Genomic DNA, 23,929 nt, shown 5'->3' with positions numbered 1-23,929 from the left:
GCAGGAGTGGCTTTGGGACAAGTCTCTGAATGTCCTTGAGTGACCCAGCCAGAGCTCGGACTTGAACCCGATCGAACATCTCTGGAGAGACCTGAAAATCGCTGTGCAGCAACGATCCCCATCCAACCTGACAGAGCTTGAGAGGATCTGCAGAGAAGAATGGGAGAAACTCCCCAAATACAGGTATGTCAAGCTTGTACCATCATAATCAAGAAAACTCAATGCTGTCATCGCTGCTAAAGGTGCTTCAACAAAGTACTGAGTAAAGGGTCTGAATACTTATGTAAATGTGACATTTCAGTTTTTTAACAGAGCTGTCAAAAAAATGTCAAAAAAAATTGATGAGGAAAAAATACAATTTAATAAATGTTAGAATAAGGCTGTAACATAACAAATGTGGAAAAAGTCAAGGGGTCTGAATACTTTCCCGAAGGCACTGTAGTTGCTATTGTTTATAAAGGTTTTTCTTTATAAATGTAAAAAGAAACGTATCTAAATCCCATATCAAACACAAACTGAAAACATAATGTTTGTACAATGAATTGGTGAGAGAGAGGTCTCAAATATCACTTTCATTTTGTTCTGCTTGTAGCTTTAGAATCGCTGCAAAGTTGATTCTGGTTTCAGTCATGTCTTTGGTCACGTTCAAGTGGGTCAACCAAAAACACCCTAATGATTGGTTGACAAATAGTGTCTCCCACTAGCCAGGAGTTGGCTGCATGGTGCAGTTGGTGAGAAACAACTGTAGTGACTTGAAGATGACATTTGATCACATGGCTTTGTAAAGTTCATGCAGTCGACATGTAGGCGCAAGTTGGACATTTTTTTGCCCAATAATGCAACACACTTTGAAAGGCGGTGACCATCGTTGATCTTGACTAGACAAAATCTATTCGCTCGAACACGCCCAATATTCGCTGTGCTGCTGTTGGCAATGTCATCTTGCATTGTTGTTCACCTTTAAAAGTGTGCTTCATTGTGAAGATAAACATTCTCCTACTTGCGACTACATGTTGACCGCATGAACTTTACAAAAATCATGTGATCAAAGTTTGTGAAGTTTTTACTGCAGTTAATGGAAAGTTTCTGCAGTTGCTCTTCACCAACTTCTTCCAGCAACCATGGTGTGCATTGTGGGAGCCTCTATTGTCAACCAATCATTATTCTTGACATGACTGAAACAGGAACTAACTTTCCTGTGATTCTCCCAGCACCCTGTGCACTAGTAGAGATAGGAGAGGATTTGACAGATGTAAGCAATATGGTAATAGATTCGCCTTGCCCTCTGATAGGCTGTGTGGAAGTTTCACCATTGCTTACACAATTCATATCCTCTCAGATCTCCACTAGAGATTGACATGGGAACAGGACCCCCGGGGGTCTTGTGGAATTCTAGCATGAATGGGAGTCAACTGTGTAGGCCTAATATAGTTTACTTAATAATATATATATTTTTTTATGTTAATTTCCCCCCTCCCCCTTCTGTTGGCTCACTCTCGCGCCTCGCTCCAGTTGTAGCCACTCCCTACTTTACCTCAGATGAGCCCGGAGACGTACACTGTTACACATGTCCATATCCATGAGTTCATCCAATTCTGGGTAAGTAAGTGCAAGGGCTGCCTTCATTGCCACATCTCATAAAGTGGTTGTTATCAGCTGTGTACAGGCAACTGTCTCGTGAGCAGAAGCCAAATGGAGCAGTTGCTATGGCTACTCACACGCACAGCGGGGACAGACAGACGAGCGTCTAAACATTTGACATGACAAGATGGGACACTCCCATGTCAACCTGCATCAAAAGTAAGGTTTAGGGGTCCATTTTGGGATTGGGCCTGGATTGTACGATGTGCACACATGATACATGTTGAGTGTGTGATATTTGGGTTGGAGACAGAGAGAATGGAAAACCATGTTGCTCTGAGCCTTGCTGTTGAAAAATCACATTAGTGTTCAATTTTTGACTAGCACAGTTGCACCTTGCCCAACTTTACTCCTTGACTTTGAGCCTACACGCCCAATCTCAATGTGACCCACCAGATTCAGAAACTTGACTTTGAGCCTACACACCCAATCTCAATGTGACCCACCAGATTCAGAAACTTGACTTTGAGCCTACACGCCCAATCTCAATGTGACCCACCAGATTCAGAAACTTGACTTTGAGCCTACACGCCCAATCTCAATGTGACCCACCAGATTCAGAAACCTGACTTTGAGCCTACACGCCCAATTTCAATGTGACCCACCAGATTCAGAAACTTGACTTTGAGCCTACATGCCCAATCTCAATGTGACCCACCAGATTCAGAAACTTGACTTTGAGCCTACACGCCCAATCTCAATGTGACCCACCAGATTCAGAAACTTGACTTTGAGCCTACACGCCCAATCTCAATGTGACCCACCAGATTCAGAAACTTGAAAACCCCGTTAGGAGGAAAAAAGCTTGAAAACCTCTTTTGATTTTTGCCAAACATTTTGATTCAAAAATAATAATAACTGTGTTTTTATTAAGTTTTGAAGAAAGATAATGGTTTCATTATAGTTTTGCTTTACAAAATAGTTTTTATGATTTGTTTTTAGTTTAGTTTCAGTTTTACTATAATAACCTTGCAACACAAACACACACACAATAAGATACACACGAACAAACACACACAGGACAGGAATAATAATGATTAAATGCTATGCCAAAACAGTCATAAAGAGCATTTTATCATTTAACTTCACTGATCTGAGAGGGATTCACCAGATGGCTGACACCTGTCTTTTTACCTATCAGTGAAAGATGAGGGAGAGTAACACAGTAATTGTGACATTGGCTGAATCAATCAATCATTGATCCATAATTGAATTAACTCACGAGTCATCCAACAGTCTCAAATCATTGGAACACAAAGTGTGGAGGCAAAAATCCCTGCTGACCAATTAATAATGAAATCAGTAACTGAATCAACCTATTAACTGGTAAACCTTTCCCTCAGTCAGTCAGCCATCATTTTCTAAACCATCTCTATTTTAAGTTGCCACTGCTCTGGCCTTATCTGGAGGAGCGCATATGTATAGATCTGTAAGGAAGGGATAGATAAATAAACTTTGATCTGGTATAAGCAAGATGGAGAAACCCCAATCCAGTGAGAGGACACGGTGAAACTATTACCATACTGCTTATCCAATCATTTCAGATCTATATACTCATGGATAAAGGTTAGGGGTCAATGTGGGACTTGGATAAAACTATTCAAACAGGATCAAAAACCCTACGACCCTGTTCCTGGAGAGCTACCCTCTTGTAGGTTTTCGATTCAACCCCAGTTGTAACTAACCTGATTCAGCTCATTAACCAGCTAATTATTAGAATCAGGTGCGCTATATTGGGGTTGGTGTGAATATCTACAGGACGGTAGCTGTCCAGGAACAGGGCTGGAGAGCCCTGCTCTACAGAGAGCTTAGGGAAGGGATATTCAACTCTTACAACAGGAAGTCCGGAGCCTGCTGGTTTCTACCTGATAATTAATTAGACACACCTGGTGTCCCAGGTCTAAATCAGTTCCTGATTAAAGGGGAACAATACAACAAAAAAAAGCAATGGCACTGGCTTCGAGGTCCAGAGTTGAGTTTGAGAGGCTTATGGGATTCTATAGCTCAGACCCAGTATAACAGGGGTGTCAAACTCATTCCATGGAGGGCTGAGTGTTTGCAGGTTTTAGTTTTATCAACTAAGACCTAGACAACCACGTGTGGGTAAGTTCCTTACTAATCAGTGCCTTAATTCATCAAGTACAAGGGAGGAGTGAAAACCTGCAGACCCTTGGCCCACCGTAGAATGAGTTTGACACGTGCAGTATAGCTTCGCCCCTGTGTTATGAACCATATAAACGTTCCTCCTTTGTCACATTTGATAGTGGGGCAACAATACAACTCAAGCTTGGCATTCATCATGACCACCACCAGTGCTGTTCACTTGTCTCTTCCAGGGAAACAAACCCAGTACTCAAGGACACACACAGGCAATAGATACAATTATGACTGCTCACATCTCTGTACTCATTGACTAAACATGGATTCAATTAAACTCAGTTCAAGGTCATGGTAATACAATATAAACGCTGGGGCTGTGCTTAATAGAAGCATTCATGGTTCTCTGCTAATATTTAATCCGACCCACCACTTGACTACTGCTCAGTGCTAGCCATTCATATCAGCTGAGAGCTGTCAACTTTGGCTGTGTGAGAGAGAGAGCAGAAACCGGTACATAGGTAAAGTAAGGTGGGCGTGAGAAGATGTGGAGGGCGAGACGGGGAGGGAGAGAAGAAGGCGGGAGCGAAGGAATTTGTGAGGAACTGAAAGCAGGGGAGGGCGGCGAAGGGGAGAGGGAGGAGTGGCGAGCAGAGAGCAAGGTTACACGTGAGAGCAGTCCAGAGAACGAAAGTAAGAGAGACAGAGGAGAGAGAGAGAGAGAATAGCAGGACAGGTACGATAGCGTGGATTATGGAGTTGAGAAGATTTCAGTCTTACTTCACAAGTTAATTGCCTGTTGCTCACTGGACGAGAACAAAGAAAAGTGGAGAACAAAGAAAGAGTAAACAATAAGGGCAACGGAGAAAGAGAGAGAGGCAGAGGGGAAAACCATGGGTAGAGGGAGATAGGGAGAGGGGGGAACCATGAGTAGAGAGAAAGGGAAGGACAACAGTTGAATGTTGACAGAGGAAGTGAGGATATTAATCGGGAGATAATCAAAAAGGAGGAGAGAGAGAGGGAAAAATAAATAAAAAAACAAATAGATACACATTGACAGAGTGGACTGGACTTCAATGAAGCACTGACATCAGCCAAATAAAGGGCGAGAGAGAGAAAGGAGGTCACTGCAGTCTGAAGTAGGTGCTGTGCACTGTAGTTTCTTAAGCACGCTTACTATGCAACAGGAGAGTTAGGACAAGCAAACACAGACAGACGTTCACTACACGATTGAACCATGTTGATGAAGGAGTATAGAATATGCATGCCACTAACTGTGGAAGAGGTAAGTGTGTGTACACTGGATGAGTGTGTGTGTCTGTGAACATGTGTGTGTGTGTGTGTACACTGGATGAGTGTGTTTGTCTGTGAACATGTATGTGTGTGTCGGGGGTCTGTGTGTTCGTGGCTGGGGGAGTCTCTGTGTGTGTGTTCGTGCTTGTGTGATTGAATGTGTGTATACTGTAGACCACTGTTGTTAAAATAAGGTGACAGATTTGAATGTGATCTTGAAAATGTTAAAGTTGCTAGAATACAGATGTAGAATCTTCATATGATCACCTTGTTGCAGGACAGCTTGGCGTGGATTTAAGGATTTCATTTATGATAAATGTATCAACCCAGACAAAAATGTCCATTCATTATAATCCATATAATAATTCAGATTTCCTGTTGCAGGATTATTTAACTGCTGTAGCAAACTGGCTCAAATTAATAAGATCCTACATCTGTAAACTTTACGCACAGGCATCCTGTAGTTGAGTAGTGTTGTTCATGTGGCTGGCACTCTGTATGGTTCTGCATGTACCTAACCTCAGCTGTTTCTCTCTCTCGCTCTTTTTTACATTTATTTTATTTTATTTTTAACCTCACAAACAAGTTGGACTGGTTGAGGCTTACAAACGTAAACGAAGGCATTTGGCCTGGAGGTTAAAAACAAAGGACAGATTCCACCAGGGAGTAAGAAGTGGTGGGTGGAAAGGGGTTTAAGGGGAAGGTGCTCTCAAAGGGAAGGTCCTCATTCCCTCCAACCACCAGAACAAAGCAGTTCTCCCTGTCATAGTGTTTAAGTCTGAGCTATCTGTCTGGAACAGATGTAGTTGGTTATTATTACAACATGCCGTGACGGAAACTTCCATTGATACATTGATACTCTAAAACCAACTTTGGTCGGTTGTTAGACCACTTCTGTGGTCTGGAAACGTGACAAACTTTAGAGTGAACTTTAAGCTCACTAATGTTTTAGTGTTTGTAGAAGCTTTAGCTAGAGGGATCACAGGGTTCTTATGGATCAAAATGGGGCTTAGGTGGTGGGCCTGGCCAATGGTGCGGTGGCCGACCGAAAATGTTTGAGGCCTTCCTGTTGGCCGCCGTTTAAAGGAAATTTCCTGCCATTCTGCCATGAGGCCGAGAGAGAAATTTGCAGTTTTAAAGCTAATTTCCTGCCATTCTAAACATGTTGCCATGGCTTATGCTATGTGAGTGACTCACAAATTATAACAAAGTCAATGGAGGCCCCATGCCATGCCATGACAAAAACACTCCTGAATGTATAATATTAGATTATCCCGGACTTTCTCTCTCTTATTTTGGTGACTGTTGGTCCTCAAAGATAATCGTATAAAAATATATACAGTTGAAGTCGGAAGTTTACATGCACTTAGGTTGGAGTCATTAAAACTCGTTTTTCATCCACTCCACAAATTTCTTCTTAACAAACTACAGTTTTGGCAAGTCGGTTAGGACATCTACTTTGTGCATGACACAAGTCAATTTTCCAACAATTGTTTACAGACAGATTATTTCACTTATAATTCACTGCATCACAATTCCAGTGGGTCAGAAGTTTACATACACTAAGTTGACTGTGCCTTTAAACAGCTTGGGAAATTCCAGAAAATGATGTCATGGCTTTAGAAGCTTCTGATAGGCTAATTGACATAATTTGAGTCAACTGGAGGTGTACCTGTGGGTGTATTTCAAGGTCTACCTTCAAACTAGGTGCCTCTTTGCTTGACATCATGGGAAAATCAAAAGAAAAAAAATTGTAGACCTCCACAAGTCTGGCTCATCCTTGGGAGCAATTTCCAAACGCCTGAAGGTACCACGTTCATCTGTACAAACAATAGCATACAAGTATAAACACCATGGGACCACGCAGCCGTCATATCGCTCAGGAAGGAGACGCGTTCTGTCCCCTAGAGATGAATGTACTTTGGTGAGAAAAGTGCAAATCAATCCCAGAACAACAGCAAAGGACCTTATGACAATTCTGGAGGAAACGGGTACAAAAGTATCTATATCAACAGTAAAACAAGTCCTATATCGACATAACCTTAATGGCCACTCAGCAAGGAAGAAGCCACTGCTCCAAAACCACCATAAAAAAGCCAGACTACGGTTTGCAACTGCACATGGGGACAAAGATTGCACTTTTTGGAGAAATGTCCTCTGGTCTGATGAAACAAAAATAGAACTGTTTGGCCATAATGACCATTGTTATGTTTGGAGGATAAAGGGAGACGCTTGCAAGCCACAGAACACCATCCCAACCGTGAAGCACGGGGGTGGAAGCATCATGTTGTGGGGGACTGGTGCACTTCACAAAATAGATGGTGTCATGTGGAAGGAAAATTATGTGGATATATTGAAGCAACATCTCAAGACATCAGTCAGGAAGTTGAAGCTTGGTCGCAAATGGGGCTTCTAAATGGACAATGACCCCAAGCATACTTCCAACGTTGTGGCAAAAGGGCTTAAGGACAACAAAGTCAAGGTATTGGAGTGGCCATCACAATGCCCTGACCTCAATCCTATAGAAAATTTGTGGGCAGAACTGAAAAAGCCGGTGCGAGCAAGGAGGCCTACAAACCTGACTCAGTTACACCAGCTCTGTCAGGAGGAATGGCCCAAAATTCACCCAACTTATTGTGGCAAGCTTGTGGAAGGCTACCCTAAACGTTTGACCTAAGTTGAACAATTTGAAGGCAATGCTACCAAAAACGAATTGATTGCATGTAAACTTCTGACCCACTGGGAATGTGATGAACGAAATAAAAGCTGAAATAAATCATTCTCTCTACTATTATTCTGACATTTCCCATTCTTAAAATAAATTGGTGAACCTAACTGACCTAAGACAGGGAATTTTTACTAGGATTAAATGTCAGGAATTGTGAAAAATTGAGTTGAAATGTATTTGGCTACGGTGTAGGTAAACTTCAGACTTCAGCTATCTTTTCTACATACTTTATATCTGCTTTTAGTCGTTTAAGTTTACACTGACGTTTTTCCATCCTTATTATTTTATTTTATTATTATATATTTTTATACTGTTTGGACATAGGCAGCCTGAAAAAACACTTAGGAGGCCCGCCCAAGACTTTTCTTTGCAGATAAAACCCTGGATCAGTGGCTTGTGTGTATCTGTCTGAAAATAGTCTCTGTAAAATCACACAGAACCAAATCCTAAGGTGAGATCCATTCCACGTGTGGAACTCTGACTCTCACGGTCTGATGGGGAAGCGCATTAAGATTCCTATGCAGCTTTAGTGGGATCAGCTTATAGTTCCACATTCAAACCACAGCACTGTTTATGCAATGTCTGCACACACACACACACACACACACTTCTAATTCTGAAGGGAGTGTAGCTGGTTGTACTAGTAGGTTGACGGATTAAGACAGGTATGTGTTTGTTTCGTTTTTAGTCAAAGGGTGGGGCACATATTCACATAATACAGTTGCTGTCTTACTGCACTGTATGTTTCAGTCATCATCAGTACAACACATTAACCACAAAACTGTCACAGTAATCTGAAGTCAAAGAGAAACATAATGCTGTGTGGGTTTGTGTTGTTAGTCAAAGGGTGGGTGACACATTTACATAGAGTGGCCAGACTAGAGACATAGATATCCATTAATGTAGAGAGTGGCCAGACCAGAGACATAGATATCCATTCATGTAGAGAGTGGCCAGACCAGAGACATAGATATCCATTCATGTAGAGAGTGGCCAGACCAGAGACATAGATATCCATTCATGTAGAGAGTGGCCAGACCAGAGACATAGATATCCATTCATGTAGAGAGTGGCCAGACCAGAGACATAGATATCCATTCATGTAGAGAGTGGCCAGACCAGAGACATAGATATCCATTCATGTAGAGAGTGGCCAGACCAGAGACATAGATATCCATTCATGTAGAGAGTGGCCAGACCAGAGACATAGATATCCATTCACATAGAGAGTGGCCAGACCAGAGACATAGATATCCATTCATGTAGAGAGTGGCCAGACCAGAGACATAGATATCCATTCATGTAGAGAGTGGCCAGACCAGAGACATAGATATCCATTCATGTAGAGAGTGGCCAGACCAGAGACATAGATATCCATTCATGTAGAGAGTGGCCAGACCAGAGACATAGATATCCATTCATGTAGAGAGTGGCCAGACCAGAGACATAGATATCCATTCATGTAGAGAGTGGCCAGACCAGAGACATAGATATCCATTCATGTAGAGAATGGCCAGACCAGAGACATAGATATCCATTCACATAGAGAATGGCCAGACCAGAGACATAGATATCCATTCACATAGAGAATGGCCAGACCAGAGACATAGATATCCATTCACATAGAGAATGGCCAGAACAGAGACATAGGTAGACAATCAGGGATCTTAACATCTCTCATTAGGACAGGACTAGGTAAACACTGTCAATGACTGGTTCTGGGTTTCCCAACCCAAGTCTTATCACTGCCTTAAGGACTTGGGCAAGTAACAGCTAGATTCTACTGGTCTAAGGTCAGAGATCAGGTGGGGTTCCATGCTTCAACAAAGGAAAGGAGGGGTGCTCGACAACAATTGCAAAATTGTTTTAAATACATTTTTAAATATTATTTTTTTTACATTTAACCTTTATTTAACTAGAAAGTCGGCCTACCCCGGCGACGCTGGGCCAATTGTGCGCCGCCCTATGGGACTCCCAATCACAGCCGGATGTACAGTAATGCAGTCTCGATTCAAACCAGGGACTGCAGTGACGCCTCTTGCACTGAGATGCAGTGTCCTAGACCGCTGTGTCACTCGGGAGCCCAAATAAATTGGATACCAAGGAAAACTTCCAAAATGACACATTTGAGGCAGAACATCTGAAGCAGAACATTTGAGGTAGCTCTCAAAAAAAAAAGGCAGAAATGTATTTATTTTAGCTTTAATCTATTCAGTATACGGGCGACTGACGTTTCCACATCAAGCTGATGGTCAGGGCACACACAGGAAGAAGTCAGCCTTTTCACTGATCTAAGGTTAGTTGTTCCTTGTTTTCCTAATGGATAAGGTTAGTTGTTCCTAATGGATAAGGTTAGTTGTTCCTAATGGATAGGGTTAGTTGTTCCTAATGGATAAGGTTAGTTGTTCCTTGTTTTCCTAATGGATAAGGTTAGTTGTTCCTAATGGATAAGGTTAGGGGTTTCTAATGGATAAGGTTAGTTGTTCCTTGTTTTCCTAATGGATAAGGTTAGTTGTTCCTAATGGATAAGGTTAGTTGTTCCTAATGGATAAGGTTAGTTGTTCCTTGTTTTCCTAATGGATAAGGTTAGTTGTTCCTAATGGATAAGGTTAGTTGTTCCTAATGGATAAGGTTAGTTGTTCCTTGTTTTCCTAATGGATAAGGTTAGGGGTTCCTAATGGATAAGGTTAGGGGTTCCTAATGGATAAGGTTAGTTGTTTGGAGGAGGGTGAGCTGACCTTAGATATGTTCCCAGGAAAAGCTCACCGTGAGCAGTCCATGAAGCATCTGGTTTTATGATGAATTAACTGACTGCTGTGTAAGTAAATATTTAATGTGTACGATCTACATTAATTGGAAGAAGGAAGAAGGATGTGGTATTGAGACAGGACTGTGTGAATTGACTCTCCCCCCCCCCCCCCCCCCCCCCCCAGTATAAGATTGGGCAGCTGTACATGATCAGCAAACACAGTAATGAGCAGAGCGGAGGAGGGGAGGGAGTGGAGGTGGTGAGGAACCAACCAGACACACATCCCCAACACGGCCTGGGACAACTCACTGAGAAACGCATCTACCTCAATAGGTAACACACCCACATTAACACTGTACCTCAAATCAAACTTTGTCACGTGCCGAATACAACAGGACCTTACCGTGAAATGCTTACTTCCAAACCCTTAACCAACAGTGCCGCTCAACAAAGAGTTATGAAAAGATTTAATAATAAACTAAAGTAAAAAATTATAAAAAGTAACACAATAAAATAACAATAACGAGGCTATATACAGGGGGTACCGGTACTGAGTCAGTGTGCGGGGGTACAGGTTAGAGGTGATTTGTACATGTAGGTAGGGGTGAAGTGACTATCCATAGATAATAAACAGCGAGTAGTAAATATCAAATCAAATCAAATGTTATTTGTCACATACACATGGTTAGCAGATGTTAATGTGAGTGTAGCGAAATGCTTGTGCTTCTAGTTCCGACAATGCAGTAATAACCAACAAGTAAACTAACCTAACAATTCCACAACTACTACCTTATACACACAAGTGTAAAGGGATAAAGAATATGTACATAAAGATATATGAATGAGTGATGGTACAGAACGGCATAGGCAAGATGCAGTAGATGGTATAGAGTACAGTATATACATATGAGATGAGTAATGTAGGGTATATAAACATAAAGTGGCAGTTTAAAGTGGCTAGTGATACATGTATTACATAAAGATGGCAAGATGCAGTAGATGATATAGAGTACAGTATATACATATACATATGAGATGAGTAATGTAGGGTATGTAAACATTATAGTAAGTGGCATTGTTTAAAGTGGCTAGTGGTACATTTTAACAATTTCCATCAATTCCCATTATTAAAGTGGCTGGAGTTGAGTCAGTATGTTGGCAGCGGCCACTAAATGTTGGTGGTGGCTGTTTAACAGTCTGATGGCCTTGAGATAGAAGCTGTTTTTCAGTATCTCGGTCCCAGCTTTGATGCACCTGTACTGACCTCGCCTTATGGATGATAGCGGGGTGAACAGGCAGTGGCTTGGGTGGTTGTTGTCCTTGATGATCTTTATGGCCTTCCTGTGACATCGGGTGGTGTAGGTGTCCTGGAGGGCAGATAGTTTGTCCCCGGTGATGCGTTGTGCAGACCTCACTACCCTCTGGAGAGCCTTACGGTTGTAGGCGGAGCAGTTGCCGTACCAGGCGGTGATACAGCCCGACAGGATGCTCTCGATTGTGCATCTGTAGAAGTTTGTGTGCTTTTGGTGACAAGCCGAATTTCTTCAGCCTCCTGAGGTTGAAGAGGCGCTGCTGCGCCTTCTTCACAACGCTGTCTGTGTGGGTGGACCAATTCAGTTTGTCCGTGATGTGTACACCGAGGAACTTAAAAGTAGCAGCAGTGTACAAAACAAATGGAGGGGGGTAAATGTAGTAGTCCAGTGGCCAGTGGCCATTTGATACATTTTTCAGCAGTCTTATGGCTTGGGGGTAGAAGCTGTTAAGGAGCCTTTTGGTCCTAGACTTGGCGCTCCGGTACCGCTTGCCGTGCGGGAGCAGAGAGAACAGTCTATTACTTGAGTGACTGGAGTCTCTGACATTTTTGGGGGCTTTCCTTTGACACCGCTTATTATATAGGTCCTGGGTGGCAAGAAGCTTGGACCCAGTGATGTACTGGGCCGTACGCACTACCCTCTGTAGCGCCTTAAGGTCAGATGCCGAGAAGTTGCCATACCAGGCGGTGATGCAACCGGTCAGGATGCTCTCGATGATGCAGCTGTACCTCACATACACACACCCACTGTACCTCACACACTCCTAGCACTGCTCAACCAAGAAATGATACCAGCAGTAAGACACACACCCACCCCTATGGCCTAGCCCCAGATCATACCGCACACATACATCTACCTCAGCGACGATAACAGTACATTCCTCCCCTCTGTCTATCTCTCTCTCTGACAGTAAACTGCCATCCTGGGTGAGTGTGTTTGTCCCCAGGGTCTTCTATGTGACAGAGAAGGCCTGGAACTTCTACCCTTACACCATCACAGGTCTGACAACACTATTCTATCCACCACATACACAGCCGTTTCACCTGCTACCAACCTGTTCTTCCTATAGGGTCAAGTCAACTGTTTCCTTGTCTGCACTTAGATTTAAACACAATCTGTCTTATCTAGACCCACTTTACTTTAAACATATTTTGTTCCACATGTTTTGAAATATGTGTGTGTGTGTCACTAATGATGTTCCTCTCTATCCGTATGGAACTTCTGCGGTGTGTGCTTCAGAGTACTCAGTGAGTATTCACACATCATTTGCATGAGGCATGCAGTAGAGCTCATCCCTCTCCAAATGTCTGTGTACATAACCTCATCTGTCTACTCCCCTCCCTCCCTCCTTCTCTCCAATCACATCCATCCTTCATCTACTGTAGGTCTCCTTCCTTCCCAAGTTCAGCATCCGTATTGAGACCAGGTTTGAGAACAACAATGGTGACAACAATAATGTGAGTATGACTGAAGGAGAGAGAGGGGGGGGGGTGTGAGAGACTGAAAGAAGGGTGAGAGAGGGAGAGAGAAGGGGGGGTGAGAGACTGAAGGAAGGGTGGGAGGGAGAGAGAGAAGGGGGTGAGAGACTGAAGGAAGGGGGGAGGGGGAGAGAGAAGGGGGGGGTGAGAGACTGAAGGAAGGGTGGGAGAGGGAGAGAGAGAAGGGGGGGTGAGAGACTGAAGGAAGGGTGGGAGGGAGAGAGAGAAGGGGGGGTGAGAGACTGAAGGAAGGGTGGGAGGGAGAGAGAGAAGGGGGGGTGAGAGACTGAAGGAAGGGTGGGAGGGAGAGAGAAAGGGGGGGTGAGAGACTGAAGGAAGGGTGGGAGAGGGAGAGAGAGAAGGGGGGTGAGAGACTGAAGGAAGGGTGGGAGGGAGAGAGAGAAGGGGGGGTGAGAGACTGAAGGAAGGGTGGGAGAGGGAGAAAGGGAGGGAGAGAAATTGCAATCTTCTCTGCAGTGTAAGGAGAATGCTCATCAAATTGATGTGGCCATTTTAAGGAAAACAAGCAAAGCCCAGAATGCAATAGCGGCAGATCTATTAGCCATCCACTGTGTTTGTGTGAGAGGGAGAAAGAAGAGTACATGCTTGTATTACAGGCTTGTTTCACCACCTTTTCTGGCCTTGTCACGGAATTCTGACACACAAACACAATTCTGAGCTGGGTTGTCCCTACAGCGTGCCCCTGTCATTTTGGGATAGAAACCAGGGAACAAGACTGAACTCATCTGGCTGTTGGCTGTTAGTGTGTGTATCCAGAAATGTGGCGAAGCTTGTTTCAACCTTCTCCCAGCTACAGGTTACATGTGTTCATTTTAGCAGAAACACACGCGTGCGCACACACACACACACACACACACACACACACACACACACACACACATTAATGCATACATGCTCCCACACATACCACACCCATACAAACACCTCTATTACAAAACACAACAACATAGAGGACATCTAAAGAGCACAAAAGCACAACCAAAACAGAGAAATGTCAGCAGGTTTAAAGGATGAGGTAAAACAAGGCTTTTGACATGGAAAATGGGAACTATGACAAGTGTCAACAGACAGACAATACATACCTTATATGAGAGAACAGGTTCTTAATTAAACACAAGAGACACAGGGCATAATAGGATCTGAAACACAGCTGATTATCTGGCTGTGGGTTTGTCTCCCTGCTCTGCTCTTTGTTAAATACCAGCAGAGGAATGAACATCTTCAAAAGAGACATTGCTCTCTTTCGCTTTCTGTCAAGACAAGGGGACAGAACAGAACAGAAAGAACAGTGAATTGTATCTCTCTTTCTTTGATAAGTGTCTCGTTCTCTCTCTCCTCTTTCACCCCCGCTCCTCGATCCTCGCCTGCTCCCTCTGCTTGTCTCTCTCTTTCTCTGTGATTTAGTGTGCTCCCTCTCTCTCTCCCTTACCCCTTCTCTCCACCTCTTTCTCTCTCCCATAATCTCCCATGCTCTCTCTCTCTCCCTCTCTCTGTCTCTCTCTCTGTCTGTCTGTGTGTGGTGTTTTGCTGTAGTGTAATGATTTGCTCAAAGCCTGAGGGTGGAGTATTATGATGGGTGATACGTTGTGTGACCTCACTATTACATCTATTTCCTCATCTACTAGACCCTGGCTCCAGTGTGTGTGTGTCAGTCTATTTCCTCATCTACTAGTCCCTGGCTCCAGTGTGTGTGTCAGTCTATTTCCTCATCTACTAGTCCCTGGCTCCAGTGTGTGTGTCAGTCTATTTCCTCATCTACTAGTCCCTGGCTCCAGTGTGTGTGTGTCAGTCTATTTCCTCATCTACTAGTCCCTGGCTCCAGTGTGTGTGTGTGTGTGTGTGTCAGTCTATTTCCTCATCTACTAGTCCCTGGCTCCAGTGTGTGTGTCCGTCTATTTCCTCATCTACTAGTCCCTGGCTCCAGTGTGTGTGTGTCAGACTATTTCCTCATCTACTAGTCCCTGGCTCCAGTGTGTGTGTGTCAGTCTATTTCCTCATCTACTAGTCCCTGGCTCCAGTGTGTGTGTGTCAGTCTATTTCCTCATCTACTAGTCCCTGGCTCCAGTGTGTGTGTGTGTCAGTCTATTTCCTCATCTACTAGTCCCTGGCTCCAGTGTGTGTGTGTGTCAGTCTATTTCCTCATCTACTAGTCCCTGGCTCCAGTGTGTGTGTGTCAGTCTATTTCCTCATCTACTAGTCCCTGGCTCCAGTGTGTGTGTGTCAGTCTATTTCCTCATCTACTAGTCCCTGGCTCCAGTGTGTGTGTCAGTCTATTTCCTCATCTACTAGTCCCTGGCTCCAGTGTGTGTGTGTCAGACTATTTCCTCATCTACTAGTCCCTGGCTCCAGTGTGTGTGTGTCAGTTTCTTTCTGAGTGACCTCCCCCTCTGCTCGGCTGCAGGTATTTGGAGACAGGCCCACCCCTGCAGAGAGCGTGAGCCACCTGGATATCCTCATTGACCCCATCCCTGACAAACACTACAAGGAGACAGAGGTACTAGTGTGTACACACACATTTCCTCCTCCTGACTTCCGCAGTTCCAGTAACTTCAGAAACAAAGGTCAATCAGCAAGACACATAGCTGAAAACACACACACACACTCACTATCTCACGCAGAGACAGAGGAAGACGTACTGTAGATAAACGCGAACATAAATACACAGACACTTGTACAATCTATGCATCTTGGGCCCCAGATGCCTATCATGTTGAATCATTCATAGATTATATGTGAGGTATTGAGCAACAGCCTGCTTACACAGGCCTGCACACACACTCCCACACCCACACCCACACACTCGCCCTCCCCCCTACTCACCGGCCAGCGATTAAGCTGTCAGCAGGTAATGTGTACTTTGTCTCTGTAGGACCTGAGTCGCTGGGTGTCTGAGAAGACAGGCCGAGGCCCCCTGGTGGAAGGGTGGCGTAAGGACAGCACCCCCATCATGTGCTCCTATAAGAGGGTGCAGTGCAGTTTCGAAGTCTACGGCTTCCAGGGCAAGACTGAGGACTTCATACACAGGGTGAGAGGAAACTACATTTACCATCATGCATCAGGTGAGAACCTGATAAAGACTTAAGGGTCAAAATGTTGTTTAAGGAAACACATTTGACAGCCTAGATTGCGTGTGGGGAATATTTTATTTTTGCTCAACATATACACTGATCTCCAGCAGCACCTGCACCTGCCTTTGGATGTGTTTCTTTGACGTAAGAAATGTATTTTCTCTGATGTGTATGATCTGACAGAACATCCAGGACATCCTACTGGTGGGGCACAGACAGGCTGTGGCCTGGACAGACGAATGGCACGGTCAGTAGAGGACATGGTTATAATGCCTTATAACATATAGCACATGATTATAATAGGACATGGTTGTAATGCATTATATTATAGAACATGTTTATAATGCATTATATTATAGAACATGTTTATAATGCATTATATTATAGAACATGTTTATAATACATTATATTATAGAACACGTTTATAATGCATTATATTATAGAACATGTTTATAATGCATCAAAGTATAGGACATGATTATAATAGGGCATGGTTATAATGCCCTATAACATATAGAACATGTTTATAATATGACATGGTATAATGGTTTATAACATAGGACATGATTATAATAGGGCATGGTTATAATGCTTCATAACATACAGAAATAACATGTTTATAATAGGACATAGTTATGTTTTATAACATATAGGACATGATTATTTTCCTCAAACTGCTCTTAAATGCAAGTAAAACTAAATGCATGCTCTTCAACCGATCGCTGCCCACCTGTCCAGCATCACTACCCTGGACGGTTCTGACTATGTGAATATGTGGACAACTACAAATACCTAGGTGTCTGGTTAGACTGTAAACTCTCCTTCCAGACTCACATTAAGCATCTCCAATCCAAAATTACATCTAGAATCAGCTTCCATTTCGCAACAAAGCATCCTTCAATCATGTTGCCAAACATACCCTTGTAAAACTGACCATCCTACCAATCCTCGACTTCGGTGATGTCATTTACAAAATAGCCTCCAACATTCTACTCAACAAATCGGATGCAGTCTATCACAGTGCCATCCGTTTTGTCACCAAAGCCCCATATACTACCCACCATTGCGACCTGTACACTCTCGTTGGTTGGCCCTTGCTTCATACTCATCGCCAAACCCACTGGCTCCAGGTCATCTACAAGTCTCTGCTAGATAAAGCCCCGCCTTATCTCAGCTCACTGGTCACCATAGCAGCACCCACCCATAGCACGCGCTCCAGCAGGTATATCTCACTAGTCACCCACAAAGCCAATTCCTCCTTTGGCCGCCTTACCTTACAGTTCTCTGCTGCCAATGACTACAACGAACTGCAAAAATCACTGAAGCTGGAGACTCATATCTCCCACACTAGCTTTAAGCACCAGCTGTCAGAGCAGCTCACAGATCACTGCACCTGTACATAGCCCATCCAACTACCTCATCCCCATACTGTATTTATTTATTGATTCATCTTGCTCCTTTGCACACCAGTATCTCTACTTGCACATTCATCTTCTGCACATCAATCACTCCAGTGTTTAATTGGTATATTGTAATTACTTCGCCACCATGGCCTATTTATTGCCTTACCTCCCTTATCCTACCTCATTTGCACTCACTGTATATAGACTTTTTTCTATTGTGTTATTGACTACATGTTTGTTCATTCCCTGTGTAACTCTGTTGTTTGTGTCAAACTGCTTTGCTTTATTCCTGGCCAGATCGCAGTTGTAAATGATAACTTGTTCTCAACTAGCCTACCTTGTTAAATAAAGGTGAATAAAACAAATTATAATAGAACATGGGTATAATGCCTTACAACATATAGGACATGATGATAATAATGGAACATGGTTATAATACATTATACTACGTCGTAATTAATGCTTTTCAATGTGCTGTTGACTGTTGCTGTATGTTTTTGTTTGGACATGCTTATAATGCATTATGATGTACATGTTACATGGTTATAATGCATTATGATACACACGTTACATGGTTATAATGCATTATGATACATTATTATATCTATGTAAAATGTGTATTATAATCTCATCAGACTGTGCTTTTCCCTACAGGGATGAGTTTGGAGGATGTGAGAGAGTATGAGCGACAGATACAGGAACAGACCAACAGCAAACTCAAATCAACCCAGAACAACAACACAGGTAACTATTAGAGCTGGGACCATAAACGGAAAATTATCGACACCGATCACTTATCCAAGGCATTTTGCTGATAACATTCAATATGATAAGTACTCCAGAAAAATGTGAAGTTTGAAATTAAATGCGTTTGCAAATATGTGTGATTGTTAATTGGATAATTGATGGCTTCAACCACAACTAGTATTTTAAAGGATAATAATAAAAACTGTGCAGTTCACATTAATGTTAGAAATGTATCGTTCTATTTATCATTATTGTATCTATACAGGCAATTTATCGCTATTGGGATTTTTGGCCATATCACCCAGCTGTAGTAACTACTATAGTCTACTACTGTACTATTCTATATTGTATTTTAACAGAGCAGGAGAGAGAGGAGAAAAAGGGGGGAGGAGAAAGAAAGAGAGAGAGAGAAGGTAAAGTGGAGAGAAAGGAGAGAGTGATAGAAGGAAGAGTGGATGGAAGAGGGGGAGAAGAGGGAGCATAGGGGACATTTGAGAAAGTAGGGGTGAGGGAGAAAGTGCAAGGATGGGTGAAAAGTGAGAGAGGGGGAGGGGAAGAAGGGAAGAGCATGCAGAGGCGGAGAGGTGGAGAGAAAGACAGAAAGATCATTGCGAGAACAAGAGGTAAGAGAGAGCAAAGAAGCAAAATAGGTATTTCACAGAAAGGAAGCTCAGTGAGAGCAGAGGAGAGTGAGCCCAACATTGCCTGGAGACTCAAACTGAATTCTTCCTGTGCTCTATGTTAGCTACATACTTCAGTCTGAGACTGCCATCATTGAAATTAGTTTGTGGTGATGTCTAAATGAGGGATGTTTTACAAAACAGCCCTCATTACAAGTAATCAGCGATTGGATAGTCTCTAACCAATCAGAGTATCAAAGCCAATGACACATTTTCTAAACGCTGATTTACCCACCTGTGTTCTGGCTCTGGCCCAACCCATCGGTTTCTGGGACCAATCAGAACTGTTAGAATATGTTTGCTTTCTAGAAATCGTCGGGTAGGTACTCAGATCCAGACTAATTGCAGAGAAGAAACTAATGTCCGTGGGTGGGGCATATCGTTTGGCTGGAACAAGGAGTTTGGGTAGCTATTGCAGCACTTACTGCAAATGTCAGCCCTAGTGTGTGTGTGTGTGTGTGTGTGTGTGTGTGTGTGTGTGTGTGTGTGTGTGTGTGTGTGTGTGTGTGTGTGTGTGTGTGTGTGTGTGTGTGGGGTCACTCTGCCCCCTGCTGGTGAGTCATGAGAAGTTTGGCCGGCTGTTGCTGCTGAATGATATCAAGGGCAGCAGCATGGCCCGTGGTATTGCGAGAGAGGAGGCTGAAATGGATTTGCAGTCATTGCAGCTGCGCTGTCCTGACCACCTACAGGCCAGAACATGCTACTGCAGGCGCCGAGCAGATTTTATGAAAAAACATTTCATGCCATTCATCTCTTTTCGGGAAAAAAAGTGTATTTACATTTTTATTATGGGTGTGTGAACTGTGAAGGGACGTGTATTAGAATAATTTAACACCTCAACTTCTTCTTCCGCCTTCATTCCCTTCATTCCCCCCTGCCTCTCTCTTTCTCATCTGCAGCAGCCCCTCGTCCGGCATACTCGCGCTCTATGTCTGTCACAGATGAGCGCTCTCTGAAGAAGATGGGAGTGAAGACTATGGCCATGTCAGACCCCTCCACCTCCACACTGCCTCATAGCACTGTCCGCCTTAACTCCACCCCCGAGTAACACACACACGTTCATACTGATGCATCAATTCTTGCCTGCTTCCGTGACAGTAACTACACTGCAGCCATTCCTTTTTTACGGCCATCCACCACAAACACATTTAACCAATAAAGCTACACTGTCCACAGAAGCAGCACTTAGAGCACTCAGGTCCTACCCCTTTCTCCAGCTGTAACTACAGAACCCAACCCCCTGTCCTACCCCTTTCTCCAGCTGTAACTATACAACCCAACCCCCTGTCCTACCCCTTTCTCCAGCTGTAACTACAGAACCCAACCCCCTGTCCTGCCCCTTTCTCCAGCTGTAACTATATAACCCAACCCCCTGTCCTACCCCTTTCTCCAGCTGTAACTATATAACCCAACCCCCTGTCCTACCCCTTTCTCCAGCTGTAACTATATAACCCAACCCCCTGTCCTACCCCTTTCTCCAGCTGTAACTATATAACCCAACCCCCTGTCCTACCCCTTTCTCCAGCTGTAACTATATAACCCAACCCCCTGTCCTACCCCTTTCTCCAGCTGTAACTATACAACCCAACCCCCTGTCCTGCCCCTTTCTCCAGCTGTAACTATATAACCCAACCCCCTGTCCTACCCCTTTCTCCAGCTGTAACTACATAACCCAACCCCCTGTCCTGCCCCTTTCTCCAGCTGTAACTATATAACCCAACCCCCTGTCCTACCCCTTTCTCCAGCTGTAACTATACAACCCAACCCCCTGTCCTGCCCCTTTCTCCATATGTAACTATATAACCCAACCCCCTGTCCTACCCCTTTCTCCAGCTGTAACTACATAACCCAACCCCCTGTCCTGCCCCTTTCTCCAGCTGTAACTACATAACCCAACCCCCTGTCCTACCCCTTTCTCCAGCTGTAACTACATAACCCAACCCCCTGTCCTACCCCTTTCTCCAGCTGTAACTACATAACCCAGCCCCCTGTCCTACCCCTTTCTCCAGCTGTAACTACATAACCCAACCCCCTGTCCTACCCCTTTCTCCAGCTGTAACTATATAACCCAACCCCCTGTCCTACCCCTTTCTCCAGCTGTAACTACATGACCCAACCCCCTGTCCTACCCCTTTCTCCAGATTTAACTATAAAACCCAACCCCCTGTCCTGCCCCTTTCTCCAGCTGTAACTACACAACCCAACCCCCTGTCCTACCCCTTTCTCCAGCTGTAACTACATAACCCACCCCCTGTCCTACCCATTTCTCCAGCTGTAACTACATGACCCAACCCCCTGTCCTACCCCTTCCTCCAGCTGTAACTATACAACTCAACCCCCTGTCCTACCCCTTTCTCCATCTGTAACTATATAACCCAACCCCCTGTCCTGCCCCTTTCTCCAGCTGTAACTATATAACCCAACCCCCTGTCCTACCCCTTCCTCCAGCTGTAACTATACAACTCAACCCCCTGTCCTACCCCTTTCTCCATCTGTAACTATATAACCCAACCCCCTGTCCTGCCCCTTTCTCCAGCTGTAACTATACAACCCAACCTCCTGTCCTACCCCTTTCTCCAGCTGTAACTATACAACCCAACCCCCTGTCCTGCCCCTTTCTCCAGCTGTAACTATACAACCCAACCCCCTGTTCTACCCCTTTCTCCAGCTGTAACTATACAACCCAACCCCCTGTCCTACCCCTTTCTCCAGCTGTAACTATATAACCCAACCCCCTGTCCTACCCCTTTCTCCAGCTGTAACTACATAACCCAACCCCCTGTCCTACCCCTTTCTCCAGTTGTAACTATATAACCCAACCCCCTGTCCTACCCCTTTCTCCAGCTGTAACTACATAACCCAACCCCCTGTCCTACCCCTTTCTCCAGCTGTAACTACACAACCCAACCCCCTGTCCTACCCCTTTCTCCAGCTGTAACTATATAACCCAACCCCCTGTCCTACCCCTTTCTCCAGCTGTAACTACATAACCCAACCCCCTGTCCTACCCCTTTCTCCAGCTGTAACTATATAACCCAACCCCCTGTCCTACCCCTTTCTCCAGCTGTAACTATATAACCCAACCCCCTGTCCTACCCCTTTCTCCAGCTGTAACTATATAACCCAACCCCCTGTCCTACCCCTTTCTCCAGCTGTAACTATACAACCCAACCCCCTGTCCTGCCCCTTTCTCCAGCTGTAACTATATAACCCAACCCCCTGTCCTACCCCTTCCTCCAGCTGTAACTATACAACTCAACCCCCTGTCCTACCCCTTTCTCCATCTGTAACTATATAACCCAACCCCCTGTCCTGCCCCTTTCTCCAGCTGTAACTATACAACCCAACCTCCTGTCCTACCCCTTTCTCCAGCTGTAACTATACAACCCAACCCCCTGTCCTGCCCCTTTCTCCAGCTGTAACTATACAACCCAACCCCCTGTCCTACCCCTTTCTCCAGCTGTAACTATACAACCCAACCCCCTGTCCTACCCCTTTCTCCAGCTGTAACTACATAACCCAACCCCCTGTCCTACCCCTTTCTCCAGTTGTAACTATATAACCCAACCCCCTGTCCTACCCCTTTCTCCAGCTGTAACTACATAACCCAACCCCCTGTCCTACCCCTTTCTCCAGCTGTAACTACACAACCCAACCCCCTGTCCTACCCCTTTCTCCAGCTGTAACTATATAACCCAACCCCCTGTCCTACCCCTTTCTCCATCTGTAACTACATAACCCAACCCCCTGTCCTACCCCTTTCTCCAGCTGTAACTATATAACCCAACCCCCTGTCCTACCCCTTTCTCCAGCTGTAACTATATAACCCAACCCCCTGTCCTACCCCTTTCTCCAGCTGTAACTATATAACCCAACCCCCTGTCCTACCCCTTTCTCCAGCTGTAACTATACAACCCAACCCCCTGTCCTGCCCCTTTCTCCAGCTGTAACTATATAACCCAACCCCCTGTCCTACCCCTTTCTCCAGCTGTAACTATATAACCCAACCCCCTGTCCTACCCCTTTCTCCAGCTGTAACTACATAACCCAACCCCCTGTCCTACCCCTTTCTCCAGCTTTAACTATATAACCCAACCCCCTGTCCTACCCATTTCTCCAGCTGTAACTATATAACCCAACCCCCTGTCCTTGAGTTTGCATCCCAATATTACACTTTATATACATCAAAGTAGACTGAAATATTGCAAACTTTTTGACATAGAAACACCACATTTTCGGCAGGTAAAAAAAAAAATGAAATTATTAATAACATTCCACCCATGAGGCCTCTAGGTAATTTGACTGCAGGAAAGGGCTACTAGAGTGGATATAATGGTAGGGGAGTACCGTGGATCCACACAGTCCCCCCCCCCCCCAACCCCCGCCCCCATCCCATTGGTCAGACTGGGGTTATTGATCCGGTGTATCGAGGCGCTGTATTGGCTGCTTGATCGTTCTGCTACATGCAGCAAATGGCTGAAGCAGGGCTAACTTTCACTGATGAGTCAATAGGATGGCTGTTTTAAACATGATTAACTTCTGATCTATGGTAGTAGCTGCAACATGACCTCTGTACAGGCTGTGGAATAATCTGACATAGAGGATGAATATATTTGATAACTAGGTTAATATTGACACATTATACATATACTGTATATTTGTCTGTTTAGTCTATTGCAATGGAAGTCCATTGTCAGCTCTGTACCTCTTG

The 23,929-nt window shown here is 44.4% G+C and overlaps 1 protein-coding gene across 1 annotated transcript; it reads left to right on the top strand.

Annotated features, from left to right (window-relative positions):
- The first annotated feature begins 4,337 nt into the window (after nt 1-4,337).
- LOC129841917 (cytoplasmic phosphatidylinositol transfer protein 1-like) lies at nt 4,338-23,598 on the top strand. The gene is made up of 9 exons (XM_055910279.1): nt 4,338-5,023; nt 10,693-10,841; nt 12,732-12,915; nt 13,207-13,278; nt 15,722-15,814; nt 16,190-16,345; nt 16,572-16,635; nt 18,446-18,535; nt 20,118-23,598. The coding sequence occupies exons 1-9, from the start codon at nt 4,976-4,978 to the stop codon at nt 20,264-20,266; spliced, it is 1,005 nt and encodes a 334-aa protein (XP_055766254.1). The 5' UTR covers nt 4,338-4,975; the 3' UTR covers nt 20,267-23,598.
- The last annotated feature ends 331 nt before the right edge of the window (nt 23,599-23,929 follow it).

This window comes from Salvelinus fontinalis, unplaced genomic scaffold (genome assembly GCF_029448725.1).
Source record: "Salvelinus fontinalis isolate EN_2023a unplaced genomic scaffold, ASM2944872v1 scaffold_0002, whole genome shotgun sequence".
Classification (NCBI taxonomy): Eukaryota; Metazoa; Chordata; class Actinopteri; order Salmoniformes; family Salmonidae; genus Salvelinus; species Salvelinus fontinalis.
Note: the sequence above shows the minus strand (reverse complement) of the source record. Positions and strands in the feature narration are given on the sequence as shown.